This window comes from Carettochelys insculpta, chromosome 16 (assembly GCF_033958435.1).
Source record: "Carettochelys insculpta isolate YL-2023 chromosome 16, ASM3395843v1, whole genome shotgun sequence".
Classification (NCBI taxonomy): Eukaryota; Metazoa; Chordata; order Testudines; family Carettochelyidae; genus Carettochelys; species Carettochelys insculpta.
In genome coordinates, this window is record NC_134152.1 from 35,928,731 (window position 1) to 35,946,958 (window position 18,228).

The following is an 18,228-nucleotide window of genomic DNA, read 5'->3' on the forward strand; positions in this document are numbered from 1 at the left end:
AAATCTGAATGGCAGGACTTACTGAACCGTAACTTAAAGAAGTGCAATATTGACACTGACACTTGAGAGACACTCACAATGGAGAGAATGTGATGGTCCCTGACAATTTGAACTTGCCCCCCAACGAGCTGAGGAGGACAAGAGGCACAGGAGGAGGCAGAGACTAGCTTCCAGTCCTGGTTAACAGCCCCCTGTCACACCTGGAAACATCTATCCCCACTGTAATAGAACTTGTGGTTGAAGGACAGGCCTTATCAGCCACCTGGGGATCCACAACTCTCATGGAAGATTATCATATTCAGCAATGAGTAATTGCCATCAGTCAATCAATCATATAGGACATAAGCCTGGATCATTCTGCTCAAAGAAGGCAGGGCAGAATCAGCCCTGTGGGCATGCCTGTGTTTTCCAGGCCTTACAGGATTCATCAGTGCCAGCTCTTCTTTTCCTCTCCTGGAACAGACACCAGCCAATGGAGGCTTGATCTGATAGGGATTTCTCCTGAGCAATGAAAAGGATGGGGAAGCCTTGTCAGTAAAGACTCACCTGGGAGTGAAAAAGCAAAAGCAGCAGGCTCATTGCAGGTAAAATCCCCCAGCTGGTGCTCTTTGCAGAGCAGGAGTGACTCTGACATGCCTCTTCTGCACCTTTCTGGGAGATTCCTCCCCCTTCTGGCTGTGCCCATCATGGCAGGAAGGAGGGGAGAACTTGGTGACCCCAGGACAGGCTTTGGGCTCAATCCTCCCTCCATGGAAGTTGTCAGCAAAACTCTCATTGACTTAGAAAGGGGCAACGGATTCCAGAACTGCTGGTTATGCCCATCACCAACAGCCCTGCATAAAACTGTGCCGTCACCTCTTTTCTGGGACTAGCTGGGCATAAAGGGCTGACTCCTTGCACTGCTAGCAAGCCTAATGTGCAGCTGACATTGTGTATCTCAGAGCACTGAGAGTCAATCCCTTGACAGCATAAAAGAATTAGAGGACCCCACCGCCAGGAATCAGGGGATGTTCCTCGGTCACCAGCAGATCCCTAAATAGCTCAGCTAATAAAAGGCACGTCCAGGTAATTGTGGTCTCACTGGGCCAAGTTTTCCCCTGACTGGCCTCTCAACAGCCCTGTTGAGACCTACACAGGGGGAAAATAATTTGGGACTGATTTATGTCAACACCCTTTTACATCAACTCCAAAAACAGGTGAGTCTAGGCTTGTTAGTAACAGCATCAAAGGAAAGAGAACAGCTCAGGCTTGGTTTGAAGTCCCTTTATTGGAGGCACTGGATTAAAGCTGACCTGTATGTTTCAATCCCCTACAATTCTTCCAGGGATTCTGGCTTCTCCTTCACCAGGTGTTTCTTCTGGGGGCCCTACAACACAAATGAAATGGCGGGAATAAGAGGTCCCACTGCCACTAGCTGCTGAGTTCAAGGTCCACATTACAAGCCCTTCTCCTTCCCTAAAGAGGCAGGAGATGAGCTGCATGCTGTGGAATTTCTATTCAGATGTGACTTCATTTCACTGCACACCTTGCGACACCAGTTGTTCATCTTTATTCCCTGGCTGCTGACTCTCAGCTCTTCTCCTGACCAGCAGCAGCTGTCCAGCTGTGGTCTCTAGAAACACCCCTAACCCATGAGAGGTAGGGGTAATGAACTGCCTGGCTCTGAACCATCAATTTGCTTAGTTGGCCAGCATGGAGAGCAGATAGGAATAAGGGGATTTCAAAGTTGGCGGGGTCCTTTAGAAAAGGACCCGTCTGGATGAGCTGCGCGCCAGTGAAAAGCAGCAATTGTGAAGCACTGTGGCTGGCAGCATGCTAATAAGGTGCTGAAAATGCATTTCAGTGCATCATTTTAGTATTCTTCAAAATGGCCATTAGCATGGCTATTTCAAAGATTTCTCTTAGTGTAGACACAGCCTAAAAGTTTAAGGCAATCCACTCAAATCAAAGACACATAATTAGGAGTGAAAGGCACTGTACATCCAGCAAGATGCTGCCAACTTAACAGCTTGCTGAATGTGAACCAGCTGACCATATGGTATATTATTTGCTGGCTTTGGCTGGCCTGTCTGACTCTCACAACCACCAGGTTCCCTTTCTAGTACTATATCTGGCAGCTGAACTGCCTGTAACGTACAACAGTCCCATTAATTAATTTGGTGGTCTTTATTTTGTGGGTCAGGTCTTCAGCTGGCGTTAATCGGCCTGGCTCCTTTGAGATGGATGGAGCTAGGTTAATTCCCACCAGCTGAGAACTTGGCCCTTTGATTGTAAAGCTAGCAGAGAATTCACTCACCATGAAAGCTCTCTTCTCTTGAGCAGTCTGGAAGCAGCCGTGGCCGAACTTGGAGGTGGTATCAATGAACTTCAGTTCTATGGGTTCCAGAGCCCAACGGCTGCAGTGGACCAGAAGTGACTGGAGGGGAAAAGTTACAGCACGTTAGGCATAGCTTGAATAAGAAATAAGAAAGCAGGTGTTGATGTGGGTGGAGTTAAGACATTTCACATACATCCATTAGCCAATCACTCCAGTGGCTTCCTCTGAGAGACACCCAGAGTAGCTTAACTTTAAGTGCCATTGCTGCTCAGTCCCTGCTTGGAACTGAAAGAAAGAGCCAGCTGGCTCTGAGCACTTTGCCTCCTCCATGATCTGTCTTCTTGTGGCCTAGGTTTCCTTTCCCTGCCCCATGAAGAGTGACCTCCTGTTCATAATCCCAGTAACAGAGCATGTCAGAACCGCTTCTAACTAATGGAAAAGCAGGTCCTAATGCAGAGAAGATTGGCTGATATGAAACTGGAAATACTGTGTCAGTGAGAATGGCCTGGCCACACTGTTCAACCTCCACAAGAAATGTCCCCCTGGAAAATCACTGCCACTCGCAAAATCGGCTCCTTTCTCATGTGTACAGAACCTCAGCCCTTATTTGGGGGCTGGGGAGCGGATTACCTTTCTGAGAGTGAGCACTCGTTTCTTAGTGCCCATGACACAGCCCTTCAGCATGAGGAAATCATTGTTGACCGCACCATAGTGAGGAAATCCACCCTGTGGGAAAAGGCAGCAGACAGGATTGCAGTGCTGAGCTCTGTGGCTAATGGATCTGCACCAGCAAGTGATGTTTTCTCTCGGAAAGCAGGGTATTATTTAGCTATTATTAATCATCCTGTTAACTAACAATTAACATGGTTTGCACTTGTGGTACATACCTGTGAGGTCTACAGATATTTTTATCCTCATTTTACAATTGGGCAAACTGTCTCAGGGGATAGAGATAGAAGCAATTTGTTGTTCAAAGCCTATTTTTTTCTCTTTTGTTAAATGGGAAATTGATTTTTTGTCACAACTGACATTTCCAACTTTGATGAGATTTTTTGGGTTTTTGCTGAAAAATCAAAAGCCGGAAGGCCACAAAACAATTTTTATTATTATTTTTGGTGTGGAAAAGCAACAATGTTGTAGCTTTTGATTAAAACAAAAAAGAAAGAAAATCACAATTTGCTGTGGCCAGAAAAAATATTCCCAACCAGCTCCTCCCCAACAGAAACTTTAAGTGACTTGCCCCAGGCCACATCTCTGGTCAGAGGCAGAGCCAGAGCCAGGAACAGACCGTAGGTGTCCCAGTTCCAGCCCTAACACCTCCTACTTCATTTAGCCCTTTTACCAGTGGTGTAATTGTCTTCTCAGTGATGTCGTAGTTCGTTGAGGCATTGTTCTTCACTACTTTGCCATCTTCCACATGGATCCCATGGCCGATGCGGTAAATCTGGGTGGGAGCCCCCATGAAATGCAGTTAATTGCTTTACGCCACAGTTACAAATTGAGCACAAAGTACAGAGATGTCAGGTTGGGATAAAACTCATGGGCTCAACTTGGATGTCATCAGCAGGGTAGAACAGTAATAATAGCACCAAACAAAGCTCTAAATGCCCTTCTGCCCTGAAATAACATATATGACAGGGAGATAGCTTGGGAGAAGGACAGGGGCTCAGAAGAAGCTGCACTAGGCCCAAGGGAGGGATCATGTCGGTGCCTGACCTTCTTGTTAAGCTCTGTGCGATGGTGGTAGCCCTTCTGGCCAGCCCGGGCAATGGAGTAGCCCACCCGGGCTGGATGCCAGGCTCCAATGCAGGCAACTTTGCGTAAGCCTTTGTGGGTTTTCCTCGGGAGCTTCTTGGCATGCCAGCGGCTGGTCACCCCTAGGGAAGCAGGACAGATCGACAATGTCAGAAATCATGGGGCGGGCCTGTGGGGTTTGTCTCACGTTGCATCTCAGAACCAGGGGCCCAAGGACAGACCTGAACTTGCTTTGCATTAAATGAACTATGATGTGTCTCCCGCACATGCTGGCCTCAAAAGTCCTTATTTGGTGTATTCAGATTTTGGGAGCCAGGTGCCCGCTGGACTCCCACAAGCACTAAGCCCATAACTAGCGACAGGGCATTCTGACCCAGGCAAATGGTGCCAAAATGGTGCTCAGAGCAGAACAGACAGATGGGTACAACTCCAGCGATTCTTTGGTGTCCCTTGTGAAAAGAGGTGAAGGGCACTCAGTCTGGCTGCTGCTCAGCCTGCATCTCAAGGACAACCACCACAACCGGCGCTAACTGTCCCCATCATGGAACATCTCAGCTGGGAAGCTGAGGATGAAATGTAAGAACAAGAAATGAACTCCCCTCTTGTCCGCTGGAAGAAGCCTTGCAGAACAATGCAATGTGTGGAGGGGACACCTACCACTGCCTCTAGTGATTTTGCTCTGGGAACAGGCATTTCATCAACACTAAAAACAGTGTTTTAACACAAAGTACAGCCAAAGTAAACTGGAGTCTGCTCTCCTGTGGATGTCCTACGAGGTGAAAGCTCCAGGCATCAGTGGTAAATATTTACAGTGATGTATATCTTCCTTACTGTGTTTAAATGTTAATTACCATATTAATTAGAAGAGGGCAAGAAGCCATGTCTTGACAGTGACACATTAGTAATACTAATAATACTAAGTACTCAGCACTGGTACAGCTTTTTCATCCATCGATCTTGAAGCACTGGATGTGTGCTGCCGTAGTCACTATCCCCATATTAGAGATGGAAAAACTGAGGCAGAGATGGCATGTGACTGGATCAGGGCCACAGGATGAGTTGGTGTAAGCACTGGGATTATCACTCGGGTCTCCTGACACTCAGTCCTGTGCTTATTCCACTAGAAAATGGCTTCCCCCATGAGCATCAAGGAGACCCCTCAGCAGAATGCCCATGCAATGTGTAAGCAGCCCTCCACCAATCCTCTCCAGAGGATCCATGCCAAGCCCCATGGCAAAGAGCCCTCCACTCATACCTTTCATTCCGTGCCCCTTGGTCACCCCAATGACATCAATCATTTCGTTCTGCCTGAAGACTGTGTGCACAGAGACCTGCTTCTCCAGCTTTTCATGAGCCCAGTCCACCTTCTCAGCCACTGTCCCACCATTCAGTTGAATCTCCATCACATGGGCCTTCTTCTGACGCAGTGGCAGCAGTTTCATCTGCATGGGGTAGTGAGAGGCCAAGAAATGACACCCCACCCTGTGGGTGTGAATGTTTTCCAGGGCAATTTCCTTGAGGGCTGGGGACGAGGTGAGAAGAAACAGGGCCGGCTTCCCCACTCACCACCAGTTCAATGTGTTCAGCACACACCAGTGGCTGGGACAGCAATTGACCCTGTGTGCTGATCTCTCAGGAGTGTGGGGACTACTACAGTGAGGACCCAAGCCAGCTGTTTGCAGTTCAGTCAGTCTGAGCCTAATGAATCTCTCTGCCCAGGTGTAGTGAAGCGCCCATGACCTGTGCTGTCTCCCCAGCAGCAAAGCCCTAGAGATGGCATTTCAGAATCTCTTATGCTTTTATAACACCTTGGCATGGCTGCAGATTCCTGGCTGGGGCAAGGGAGGATGGCACTCACAGTGGAGGGCCCCTGCTCCCCAAGGAAGAGAGAAGCCAGGAGGTAGCAACTGGCTCACTCTCCTGCCATCCCATTGAGACAGCAGCTTGAGCCAGGCTCTGAGGGAGCTGCCTTCAGCCCTGGCAGTTTGGGCCAAGTCAGCGCTCGAGAGAGGACGGAACCAAGAGGCAAAATCTTAGAGGGTCCAACAGAAAATAAACCCGCCCGGGGCAAAATAACCATTGAAATCCTGGAATGTCTTGTGTGTCTGAGGCCAATCCAGTGCACACATTTGCTGGGCAAATACATACACTAGACACATGTGCACACACACTCAGGATACACACACTTTCACTGAGCACAAATCCCCCGTGTGTGCACACATCTATTCCTGTATGTGCACTCACACAGCATACGTGTACACACATTCCCCTAAGCACAACCACCTACACGTGCACATGCCTGCTCACTAAACACACACGTGTACATGTGCACCCACTTGTACCCACATGCACTGAGCTCCAACGCACACACTTTCACTACGCTCACACGTGCACACCCACTCACTGAGTGCATGCACAGACATTCCCACTGAACACGTGCACAGCAGGCAGGGGTGCATGCACACACTCGCACACTGAGTACAAGCTGACATACAGCTTCATTCAGCATGTGTGGATTGGCACAAGCTGCCCCTCCATTGCATGATTTATTCGTAATGGCTAGGAACCTGTTCTTCCCCTTCCCACCCACCGTCAGAAACATGTGGTCACTTACTGATCCTCATGCTAATATTCCAGCTGAGATACTGCTTCATGCTTAATGGGAAGCCCTGAGAACAAACCCCTAAGACACATGACAGGGCCACCCACTATCAAATACAGGGTGGCTAAAAGCAGAGCAACACCCACCCATTCCAGGACCAGCCGGGCACAGACAAGTGGAAATCGGCTCTGCTAACAAGCCTTTATTCTGGAGTGCTGCAGAGAGTTGCTGGATGGCTTTTAACAGGAGCTGTGGTGACTGTGTGCGTCACTGAAGTTCACCAGCTGTGCAGCAACGTGAATACTCCCACGGGCTGCTCAGGAACCAATCCACAGCCAGGGGTGTGCCTGCCCCTCACATCCCGAGAGGGGTCCACCCCCATGCGCTGCTGGAAAGGCACACTGTGGTGCTGCCCTGTCTCCCAGCAATCTCCCACAGCATCATGTCCCACATTTAAAAATCAGCTGGTGGTAACAGCTGCACCTGGGGCCTGTCTGTGTCACGTGGCCACACACAGGCCCAACGTCAGAACTTCTGTGGCAGCTGATGGGCCTGAATTAGCCCAAAGGGAGGCCTCTGAGCTCTTGGGCCAGCCCAGATGCTCCTGGGCTCTGAGGGAGTTGAGAGATCCCTGAGGATCCAAATTCCAGTGGATACATTCAGAGTATCCAGTGGCTCTGGCACCTGGCAAGCCCTTCGCTGCGGCCTGGCGCACGGGCTATTTTTACCCCATCACCCAACACCAGTTGCTAATTTGAGATGAGCACTTCAGTGTGCCCCTGGGCCCTGCAGGGCACTGGCATTACACCATTCATAGAGGGGCGAGAGAGCAATGCCTGCTCCCTCCCAGCAAGCCTGCGAATGTCCCTGGTGCTGCCCACTGTGAGCTGTGTGGCTGCTCCAGGGAGCTGGGCAGCAGCAAGATGGAAAAGCCCAGGCCCAAGCCTTCCCCAGTGGTCAGGCATTAGTGCCAGGCTGTTGGGCAAATGCCAGTGCAGAGACATCCGTTGTGCCCATTGGATTCCCCCAAGCACTTCCAAACAGGCAGGGCGGTCTTTGGTAAGTGGATGCGATGGCCAGCATGCACCTCCTGCAGCTTATACGTACAGCATCCCCAGCAGCCTCTGACCCGCCTGCCGCGCCAACCAGTGAAATGAGGCCCTATTCCCCACCCAGCCAACCACACCCTCCTTTCCCCTGCCAAGACAGCAAGAGCCATGATTCTCACTTGCTGCTAGCTTCCAAGCCCTCGTCCCACTCAAACAGGCTACAGGGCTCATCGTGCCCTGTGTGATGATCTGACCTGAGTGTGGACAATGACTCGAATGATCTTGCAATACTTCTTCATGGCTGCAAAATCCTTCTCTAGCTGTTTCTTCCCATCCTTGTCCTGCCATTTTTTGCAGTATTTGGTGAAGGCCTTCTTCTTACTCTTGTGCCTATGGATAGAAGCCTTTTAATTATGCTGGAGGTAGGAATAACAAGGCACAGACTCTCACAAACACAATACAACAGGTGCAAAAAGATTGTGTAAAGGCTTACAGCATGCTACAGGAAGCATCACACATCCATGGTTCATTGAAACCAGCTGAAGCAAGCAAATGCAATAGACATGAGACCAGAAGCTCAGAGGAGATGAATGGGCCAATGGAACTTGCAATGTTAGCAGCTTTTGTCTGGAGAATCACGGACTCACAGGATGGGAAGGAACCTCGAGCGGTCATTGAATGCAGTCCCCAGCACTCATGGCAGGAACAACCACCATCTAGACCATTGCTGGCAGGTGTGTGTCTAATCTGCTCTTAAAAATCTTGAATGATGGAGATTCCACAATCACTCTGGGCAATTTATTCCAGTGCTTCACCACTTGGATAGTTAGGAGGTTTTTCCTAATGGCCAACCTAAACTGCCCCTGCTGCACTTTAAATCATTTGCTTCTTGTCCTATCATCAGAGGGTAAAGAGAATAATTTTTCTCCTTCATCTTTGTAACACCTTTTTAGATACTTGAAAAATTGTTATTATGTCCCTTCTCAGTCTTCTCTTTCCAGACTAAATAAACCCACTTCTTTCAATCTTTCCTCCTGGATCATGATCCCTAGACCTTTAATTATTTTTGTTGCTCTTTTCTGGATTTTCTCCAATTTCTCCACATCCTTCCTGAAATGTGATGCCCAGAACTGGACACAATAGTCTAGCTGAGGCCTAATTCAATTGACACCCATTGATTTGCTACTTAGTGAAGTCCAAATACAACAGCAAAATCAGAGCTAAGTAGAAGAGGGACAAAACAGCCTCTCTGGTATGGGATCAGGGACACTTTAGGAGTGAGATATCTACACAGGCATTAAAGCCCAAAGACTCAACCACTCCAAGATTTGGAGAGTCAATCTCTACAATGGTGCATAAAGGCCACAGGCCAAATTCTGCTTTAGCTTACGTCCGCATAAAATTGGAATCACCCTATTGACTCCATTGCAGTTACCTTGGTGAACCAGTTACAACAATGAGCAGAATCTGGCCCCTCTTACACCAGAATTGGTGTGCAGCACAGCTATGCACAATTTAAAAATCTGCTGCATCTCACCCCAGAGCGGCTGCCAGTGTGTGAAGGACTCCAATGTGCATGCATTATGGAGACCCTCTTGTGGCTAACCCTTGGCAGGGGTCGGGGCATTCAAGAATGGTAACGCTGTTATGACTGCCAGTAGACTCATGTGCCGAGAGATACTTACCAGTTCTTGTAGAAGCGGCGTCTGCACTCATCACTGAGGTGCTCAGCAAAAATGGTCCTGAAGTTTCTCAGGCCTCTGGGGGTGTCTATGTATCCCACAATCCCAACCACTACCAGAGGGGGGGTCTCCACTATTGTGACTGCTTCCACCTCTTCCCTCTTGGAAACCTCTGAAAGCAAAGGGAGGGATAGTGAAATTGATGGGAGCCAACTGTGCTCAGCATCGTGCAGAACCAGTTCTTTCAGGGTTTAGCAGCCATGAGTGGTCAGTACTTCTCTGTTAATTAGATGCCCAGTGCGCCTTTCACTACACCACGTCCCAGCAGAGGGCAGCTGTATATTGGCATTTCCGCTATTATAAAGGTGAATTAACTTGGAGCCGCTGGGATGCTAGCTGCACAGCACTGGAGATCTACCATTGTCTCTTGCCCAGAAACAAGAGTACACAACTTACCAAGCTCAACCCTGGGACCACCTGCAAAGTATGAGAGAATTTACCCTCTGTGGGCCATTCCCTGCTTGGCTTCTCTGCCAGTCGGGAGCTAACTAACCTCAGCTATACTGGTGGCCTTATGATTGATGGTAGGAATTGCAGTAAGAACCTCTAAACAGCTGCCAGATAATTTTTGATTATTGGTGACCTATCTCAGATTTGAAATAGCAATTTAGAGAGGAAGAGTTCCATATACCATTTCCAGTCCCCTGGAGCTATCCATCCCAGCCAGCCCTAGGAAACTTTTCCCGTTATTCTTTCCTAGATCTGACTTAGCCAATTTGATTAAAGTGTCTTACTCAGTCCTGGCCTGTGAACTTCTCGTAGGATGTGCGTCATGCCAGCTTTGTAGCCCAGAAAGGCTGTCAGGTGGACTGGCTTGCTGGGATCATCCTTGGGCCAGGTCTTCACCTTCCCTCGGTGACGGCAGCTTCTCTTATGAGGAAGGAAGCCCAGGTGGCCATGCCTGGGAGCTGAAAACTTGCGATGGGACTGGGGGTAGGCAAGAAACAAAAAGGATTCAGTTTTACTTTCAAACCTGATTCAATGCTGATTGAAAGCAATGGGAATGTTTGGACTTCAGCATGTACTGGATCACCTCTATGAAGATTACAGATTTGGGGATAGCGGCTTGTTACGTCAATGCCCATCTGCTTATGGAATGCTTAGAAATAAAAATGGAATTATATGAATTACAAAGGCCATTATGTTGCTTGCCAATGGAAGGATGGATGGATAATTGCAAAGTCTTCCTGTCTCATCTGAGCCAGAAAGTTCTCAAATTATTTTTCCTCCTTTCCAGTAATTGAGAGAAAGATCTTAAGTTTATAAATATAGTTCCCGTCCTGTGTGTGACTAGGATTTGCTAAATAAAACACCTTGACTATAACTGTCCTTCTTTCTGCTAAGAGAAGCACAAAGCTTTCTAGATTTGCCCCCACTTTGGTATTCGTTATTATTCTTAATTTGGATCATGGCTACACATAAAAGATATGGTCTGGGTTTGTACCACATTGTGTTTGGTGCTGTGCAAACCCAGAGTGAAAATTAGGCCTTGTCTTGCTATCCTTAATCTCATCCAGACATGTCACAAACAATAGTAGTAACTAAAAATGGGAAGATACGATGGAGGTGGACAAATGAAACCATAATAAGAACATGCACATAGACAGAATAAATATGCATGTTATAAAGCAAATTATGAGAATTAACCAGAGATGAGACTGAGGGACTCAGCCTAGCAGCAAAGGGATAAGCACTACGACTCCCTTTTGTTTATTCAGTTATTCCAGTATCACATTTCCTCTTTCCCCTATGCTATTCTCCAACCCAAAGTGGAGCTGATTGTTGATTTCAAGCCAGTTTCAAATGTGTTAGTTTTATCTGCCAAAAGCATATTTCAAGCCCATTAAATGTTCTATCCCACAAGCTACAACACAGCAACAGGGAATGTTACAGACCATGGGACGTCTTCAGCACAGGTCAGCACCACAACGCAGCCGTCACCAAGTGCCTCTACAGTCTAATACCTAAGATGTTTATCAGTCCGAAGACACAAATTTAGCTGCTGGCTTCACTCAAGGCTGTATTCATTTCATACTCAGCAAATCCGCCAGAGTCTGACTCTAACAACAGTTGTGATGTGGAAAAGGTCAATTGCCAGTGTCTCGGTTTACCACAGACACAAACTGAACATGAATGGAGGGAAGTAAAATTGCTACCTACAGCTCAACTTATGAAGACAAATTCTTACCTCACTCACACCTAACACAACCCTCTCACCCCCAGCTAGATAACTCCATTCCTAATGAATTACCTCCAGAGTTTTTTCTCATGCATGCCTCCCAAGCAGACATCTCCCCAAGGATGTGGGCCTAGGCTAGGGTAGGAGGAGCAGTGGATGGACGACAGGCACGACCGGCGGCTGGCCGGTAGGAGGAGCAGTGTGCAGACAGCAGGCACGACCGGCAGCCAGCCAGTAGGAGGAGCAGCGGGCAGGTGGCAGGCGCAACCAGCGGCTGTCTGGTAGAGCAGCTGGCAGGCAGCAAGCGGAACGCTGGACCAGCGTAAAGGTGGCATTGCCTCAAGTTCAATGAGGGATGTCATCAGGGTGACGTGTAAGGGCCTGCACAGACTGGACCGAGTTGTAAGTGGGGCATTTGAAAGGGGCATACGAAGAAAGTTTGGGTGTGTGGATTGGCTGGTTACAGTATTGGACTGGTGAGCCTGAGAGGCGAAGGACACTGGTCAATCCATTTGAGCTGGGACAGTTACTTGAGGATTGGTTATGAACTCTGGGTGTGGTATTTTCCCAAGCTTATGCCATATGACTGTTCTGCCCCTTTCATTAAAAGTTTCTTTTCTACACTCAGACTCTGTGCTTGTGAGTGGGGAACCATGGTCTCTCTGAGGCGCCCAGGGGTGTGTGAATATCCCAGGCTACTGGGTGGGGGCTCTAGATGGTTCTGTGTGAGATGGATGAAAAGGAACCCCTTGGTATTGAACCCGGCCCTGCTTGCTGCCAACTCCTTCTGGCAGAAGGTTACAAATATAACCTACAGACCTTCCATAGCCATACCCTACCAATTCAGAGACCAATGGATTCTGACAGGATATGGAAGGTTTAGCATTGTCACCCATCACTATGAAAATCAATACTGTTTTGATTTTCAAATAATTTTCCTTGATGTACAAACAGGAGTTCTCAGAATTCTCCAATGGATCCCATCACTGAGCAGAAGTGGGACCGATTGGGAAGGAAGGGGGAATGCAAATATAATCCTGTCTTTCTTGTAGGTCAGGACCATGTTGTGCTGGTATTTACACTAAATAAAGATTTTAAAAAGAGGGGAATTAGCTGTCTGATAGGATGTCACCCGACCTAGTTTCTTCTAGCTTGGCTGAGGCTTGCATTTGCACAAAAACAGTTAAAGCTCAACAGATGCCAGGTCTTTTCATATCTCTATATTTAGTAGAAAAAACAAAGCCCCTCTGCGTGGACAAAAACTAACAGGCACGATCACTGGATTTTTTTTAATCCTTTCAAAAATAGTCCTCTGACTCAGAACAAGTGAATGTCACCACAAGAACCAGCTAAAGCAACACTGTAAGCAGCAACGGGATTGCCTCCTGTTACTGTTCAGGGGCCTAACCGTGCCTCCTTCAGGAATCCTGTCTTCAGTTTCAGTGGGAACACAACTCTTCTCCCACCTCAAGCTACAGAACCACTCGTGGTGGGGGGCTCTCAGTTTTCTCTGTTGAACAGGTGGCGGTGTGACAACACACAGGCCTGTGTGTTCGTGTGTGTGCCAATGCAGCGTGCGCTCTGCCGGGTGCCTGTGCAGGATTCCTCCACGAGAAGAGCCAGCGGCGTCGGAACTACGTACCCGGCGTCGGACTCCTGGGTTCCACTGCTGAATGGCAGAAATAGAGGCCAAGACCCCAACAAGCAGAGCTGGGTGCCTGAGTTTTCCCTGCTTCTGAGAGGGACTACTCAGAGGCCTTGTGGGGACTAACAGGCACCTGGTCCTGAGGGCTGCCTGGCAGGAGCCCTGGCACCGATTCCCAGGGGTGGCTTTGCAAATGGCGGGCAGGGGGAGGAGGGACGGTCTCCCGCACATCGGGGGCAGCTGGCTTGAGCCTGGGAAGGGCTTCCGGGGTCCCTAGACACTCCGGCCCACCCCAGCCCTCCCCGCCGGCCTGCAGGAGTTCACACGGGGGGTGCCCCCATTTCCCCGGGGCCCCCCGGCATTATGAAGTAGCGAGAGCTGCATGGGGCGGGGGGAGGCGTTGTCCCTCACCCCCTTGCCAGGCTCTAATATAATCACATGCTACACGCTAGCACCCCCCCCTTCCCGTGCTGCTACGGGCCGAGCGAAGGCGGGGCCCCCCGCTCAACGCTCGTTGAGAGCGCGCCCAGGAGCGTCAGGGGGGTAAGAAACAGAGGAACTACATATCCCAAGGTGCATTGGGCACTGTGTACGACTGCGCATGCGGCTTGGACGGAGCTCCGTTTTCCGCCCCGGGAACGAGACTCTCGAAGAGAAGCGCGGCAGGCACTACGCGAGCCGGAGTACGCATGCGTGTTGTCACCTTTCACCTGTGACCCTTCCTGACCCCGCTCCAGCTTGTGCAGGGGGTTGCCATCTTGTCCGGGCCCGCGGCAAAGGGGAGTCCGGGGTCGCTAGTGCGTCGTGATGCCGGATGACTGGGACCCGGAGGTGTACAAGGGGCCGCCGAGCCGCACCCCCGACCTGGGGGAGCCGAAGTCGCTGCTCCACCCTTCCACCATCATCCAGAAGCTCTTCTACTACACCGTCGACGGGCCGGTCACCTTATTTCGAGGTAGCGGCCCGGGCCCTGGCTGCGGCCCGGTGCAAGGGGAGGCCTGCTGCGCCCTCACCCCCGTCTCCCGCCCAACGCCGCGGGGCTGCGCGCTGGGGACTGGGTTCACCTCGGCCCCGTGACGGGAGCCAGGCGCCTAGTGGGAGAGTCACCCCCCACCCCAGCACTTCTCCCTGCCTGACGGCTCCATGGCCATCGCCAGCTGTTCTGTCCCTGCAGGTTTCACGCTAATTTTTGCCATTCGTGGGTGGAATAAATTTTGTTGCGTGCACCAAGGCACGTGTGGATGTGCACGACCAGGAGAAACATATGCTGCTGGGTGCACTTTGCTAATCAGCTGAGCAGCACTTGAGTCTCTCCTGGGTGGCCACCCAAGTATTCAGCTTACAGAACCACTGGTGCTGGGAGACTGTCCCTGCCAAGTTCCATCAAACCAGGCTTGCTGATTACCTGCTCTGTTCGCTCCCTCTGGGCACCTGGTGTTGGCCATGGTGGGAAGACAGAATAATGACCTAAATGGACCTTTAGTCTGATCTGCTATGGTCATTCTTATGACCTGCCACAGATAATCCTTGGTGCCCTGAGAGTGAGTCCCACTCTCCTCTGGTCATACTGCATGGTGTCAGGAGCCTTTGGTGCAATACCCTCTCTGGAGTCTCTCCCCTGATTATGCACTGATCACGTCTCTGGAGTTTTGATTTGGGAATAAGGGAATTTCAAAGTGTGGCACTTATTTCGAAGAGCCCACATCTATACAGCCAGTCTGTGTTTCAAAAGCAGCACTTTTGAAGCATGTCTGGGTGTCGTTATGCTAATGAGGTATTGAATATGCATGCCAACACCTCATTAACCTGTTCTGAATTGCCTCATTAACATACACTTCTAAAAGCAAGGGGCATGTTTAGACATGGCTCTACTGTAACGTTTCCTTAATATTCCATTTTATTGTTCTATTTGTAGTTAGCTCTGGAAAGTGAGAATGAGTGAACATGCTCTTGATCTTACCTGTCATTTCTGTCCAGTTGATGACACAAGATGTATGGAAAGTAACTCAAGATTTTGTAACAGCTCAAAATACTACTGGAAAATTCCTTTTATTTTTATCCTCCAAATCACCTAGTGTGCTTTAGGTTATAGAGACAATTTTTGTCTTGCATGCTTTCCACCCTAAACAAGAACTGTACTGTGGCCAGTAGCTCTTTTAGTTGGTTCTGTCCAATTGTTGTTTAGCACTGTTTGAAGAGATCTTTGATTAGTACCTTGAAAATGCATGATGGTCATGGTTGACTCTTGCAGAATGGATTGAGCGACAACATGCAAAGAACAAATTTTATTACTATCATCAGAATTTCCGCCGTGTGCCAGATCTGACTGAGTGCTTGGAGGATGACTATGTATGCATGTTTGAAGCTGAGTCCCAGTGGAAGAGGGACAAGTATGTATATCTGCAACATAACTGTAATAACCTTGAGGGTTATCTAGTTGAAGAAACCTACTAAAGGTCAGCTAGAGCACACTATATTTTTTCCCTGCAGTAGATTTCTTGGAATTTGTATGTAGCTTTCCTTTGGTCTGAAGCTGCAAACAGTCTTCCCCTGCCCACGGAAGTTTGGAAATGTGTGCATCATTTAATCAACCTTATCAAAAGTGAGATTCTGCACAGAGGCTTCCCCCAGCACCTGTTCCAGTTTAGGAATCATCTCTTCTGCACAAAGCAGCTTATTTCAAATACTGGGCAGCTGCTAATGTTCAGCCATGCCTGACAGAATTACATTTATCTTTCCTGCAGGGTGTCTGCTGGGCTCTGAGACTACTGAGTTATCTGATGCCACTACATATGGCATTGCTGCCAAGCCTCTGGGGCTTAATTTTGCGTAGTTCTACCTTTTGTTAGCCCAAACAATCAGCTAAATGGCCTCTTATTCTCTCCAGAGTTTGACTTATTACAATAGTCTACAGTTGCAGAGAGTTATTGCCACTGCTGCAGTCACAGTGCTCTCTCTTTCACACAGGAAAGTTGATCAGGAAATCCTTAAGATAATTCAGGAAAGGCTTGGTGCCTGCCAGCAGAGGGAAGGACATAGCTTCATTCAAAACTGTGCAAATGAAAGGAAGCAGTTTGAAGAGGTCGCCAAGGCCTATGAAGATAGATGTGAGTAAGACCTCTTTGTGACTGACTAGAGGGGAGCATGCAAGAAGCTGTTTAATATCCTAAACCTATTTGGAAACTAGTGCCCTTGAGCAACTCTATGCTCGTTCCTTTCTGAGCACTTGTCGCAATGGTTCCTTCAGTGGGGAGAGTGATATTTAAAACCTGGGTAGTCTTCAGTGAGGCATCAAGCTTTACAGCTTTTCTTGTGTTTTGTTTTAGATGCTGATCTTGGTGCCAAGGGAGGTGCTAGATCATGTTTAATGAAGCAGAAACAAAGAATGTTAGCAGAAAGAAAAGCACAAGTAAAAGCCTGAGCTCAAATCCTCAGTGTGTAATATTTGAAGTCAAAGGTTTGAATGCTATATTATGTGAATCTTCACCTATACCTTGCTGTTGGAGGTTTGAGTTGCACCACATAATTGTACAATAAAGCATTTAGAGAATATCTCTAAGCAATTACATTCTAGAGCCTGTGATGGTGTTGCCTTGCTGAGATGAATGCATTTTCAGAACCACCCTTTTTTTTTGTGGGGGGTAAAGAAACCAGTAGTGGCCCTACTCATCCTGGAAGTGCAGAACATTAATGCTCCCTTATCAGAACAAAATTTATCACCTAATCGTTGGTCTTTGAAGTGCTACATGACTTTTGTTTTGACAGAATACAGATGAACCTCGCTATCTGTCACTATTCCCTTAGCACTGCCATGCGAATGAAAGTGCTGGGGCTAGCAGTGTAAGCAAAATTGTTCACAGGGAGTTTGATATGAAAACAAAGCTTACCTGGGAAATGTTTGCAAAGAACTTGTAAGGTCCATAAAATTTTCTGTAAAGATTTTTTCCTTTGGCCTTTTAAAAAGGCAACTCCTTATGCTTGGAAGTTGAGCACCTTTAACTGTATCTTATGAAGAACTCTTACTTCTGTAAGTATGACTTGATCTGTCTTTCCCTATAAGCATTAACTAGACTACTGTAGCATGTCAAGAGGCTCAGTGACTAACCCTGTGAATCACTAGTGTTGAATTATTTTCTGAATGGTAGAAATTTATCTGATAGCCCTGGAGTCTTGACACAATCACTACAAATTTACAGGCTTTTAATAATGGATTTGGCCAGAAGCATACAAATTGCCAATTACCACCTCAGAGGGTGGGATGTCATTTTACTACACTAGACTCCTCTGTGTTAGTCAGGTTGTGTTCTTGCCCAACCCCCTTTAAGTCAAATTTTGTGCAACTTGAACGTTAACCTGAGATGTATGCAATTTGAGGACATCTCAGTGATCTATGGTATCTATGCATGTCTATGTAGTTTGACTTCATAGAAGCTAGCATCAGCTCCCAAGGAACAAATACTTTACCCAATGATCTCAATTCTAGAGTAGCGGAGGGGCAGCCCTGTTAGTCTGAATCTGTAACAGCAATGAAGCGTCCTGTGGCACCTTAGAGACTAACAGAAAAGTTTTGAGCATGAGCTTTCGTGAGCACAGACTCACTTCATCAGATGCTGAAGCATCTGAACAGCATCTGATGAAGTGAGTCTGCTCACAAAAGCTCATGCTCAAAACTTTTCTGTTAGTCTATAAGGTGCCACAGGACCCTTTGTTGCAATTCTAGAGTAGTAGAGCTTCATTAATAAGATGTAGCAGTCTGGGCTAATAGTGGGTATCTTTACATCAGCTTCCAACAGTATTGTTGTGAGCATACAACCTCACTGATCTGACTTTTCAGCGTTAACTACATTTTACTCTCTGCCTTCCCTCTTAAGCATATTGCTAAATATCAACCATGACTTCTAGTAATCCTATTACATGTTGGTCATTCAAACCTACTTTG

At 48.0% G+C, this 18,228-nt stretch overlaps 2 protein-coding genes across 2 annotated transcripts; one reads left to right on the plus strand and one right to left on the minus strand.

Annotated features, from left to right (window-relative positions):
* Positions 1–1,248: 1,248 nt before the first annotated feature.
* On the minus strand, positions 1,249–11,471 carry RPL3L (ribosomal protein L3 like). The gene is made up of 10 exons (XM_075010627.1): positions 11,361–11,471; positions 10,200–10,392; positions 9,409–9,577; positions 7,978–8,113; positions 5,328–5,514; positions 4,034–4,194; positions 3,660–3,761; positions 2,948–3,043; positions 2,297–2,416; positions 1,249–1,366 (listed from the first exon to the last, which is right to left on the minus strand). The coding sequence occupies exons 1-10, from the start codon at positions 11,361–11,363 to the stop codon at positions 1,310–1,312; spliced, it is 1,224 nt and encodes a 407-aa protein (XP_074866728.1). The 5' UTR covers positions 11,364–11,471; the 3' UTR covers positions 1,249–1,309.
* Positions 11,472–14,005: 2,534 nt separating this feature from the next.
* On the plus strand, positions 14,006–16,857 carry NDUFB10 (NADH:ubiquinone oxidoreductase subunit B10). The gene is made up of 4 exons (XM_075010625.1): positions 14,006–14,244; positions 15,541–15,679; positions 16,257–16,396; positions 16,616–16,857. Exons 1-4 carry the CDS (start codon positions 14,097–14,099, stop codon positions 16,708–16,710), a joined length of 522 nt encoding a protein of 173 aa, XP_074866726.1. The 5' UTR covers positions 14,006–14,096; the 3' UTR covers positions 16,711–16,857.
* Positions 16,858–18,228: the final 1,371 nt, after the last annotated feature.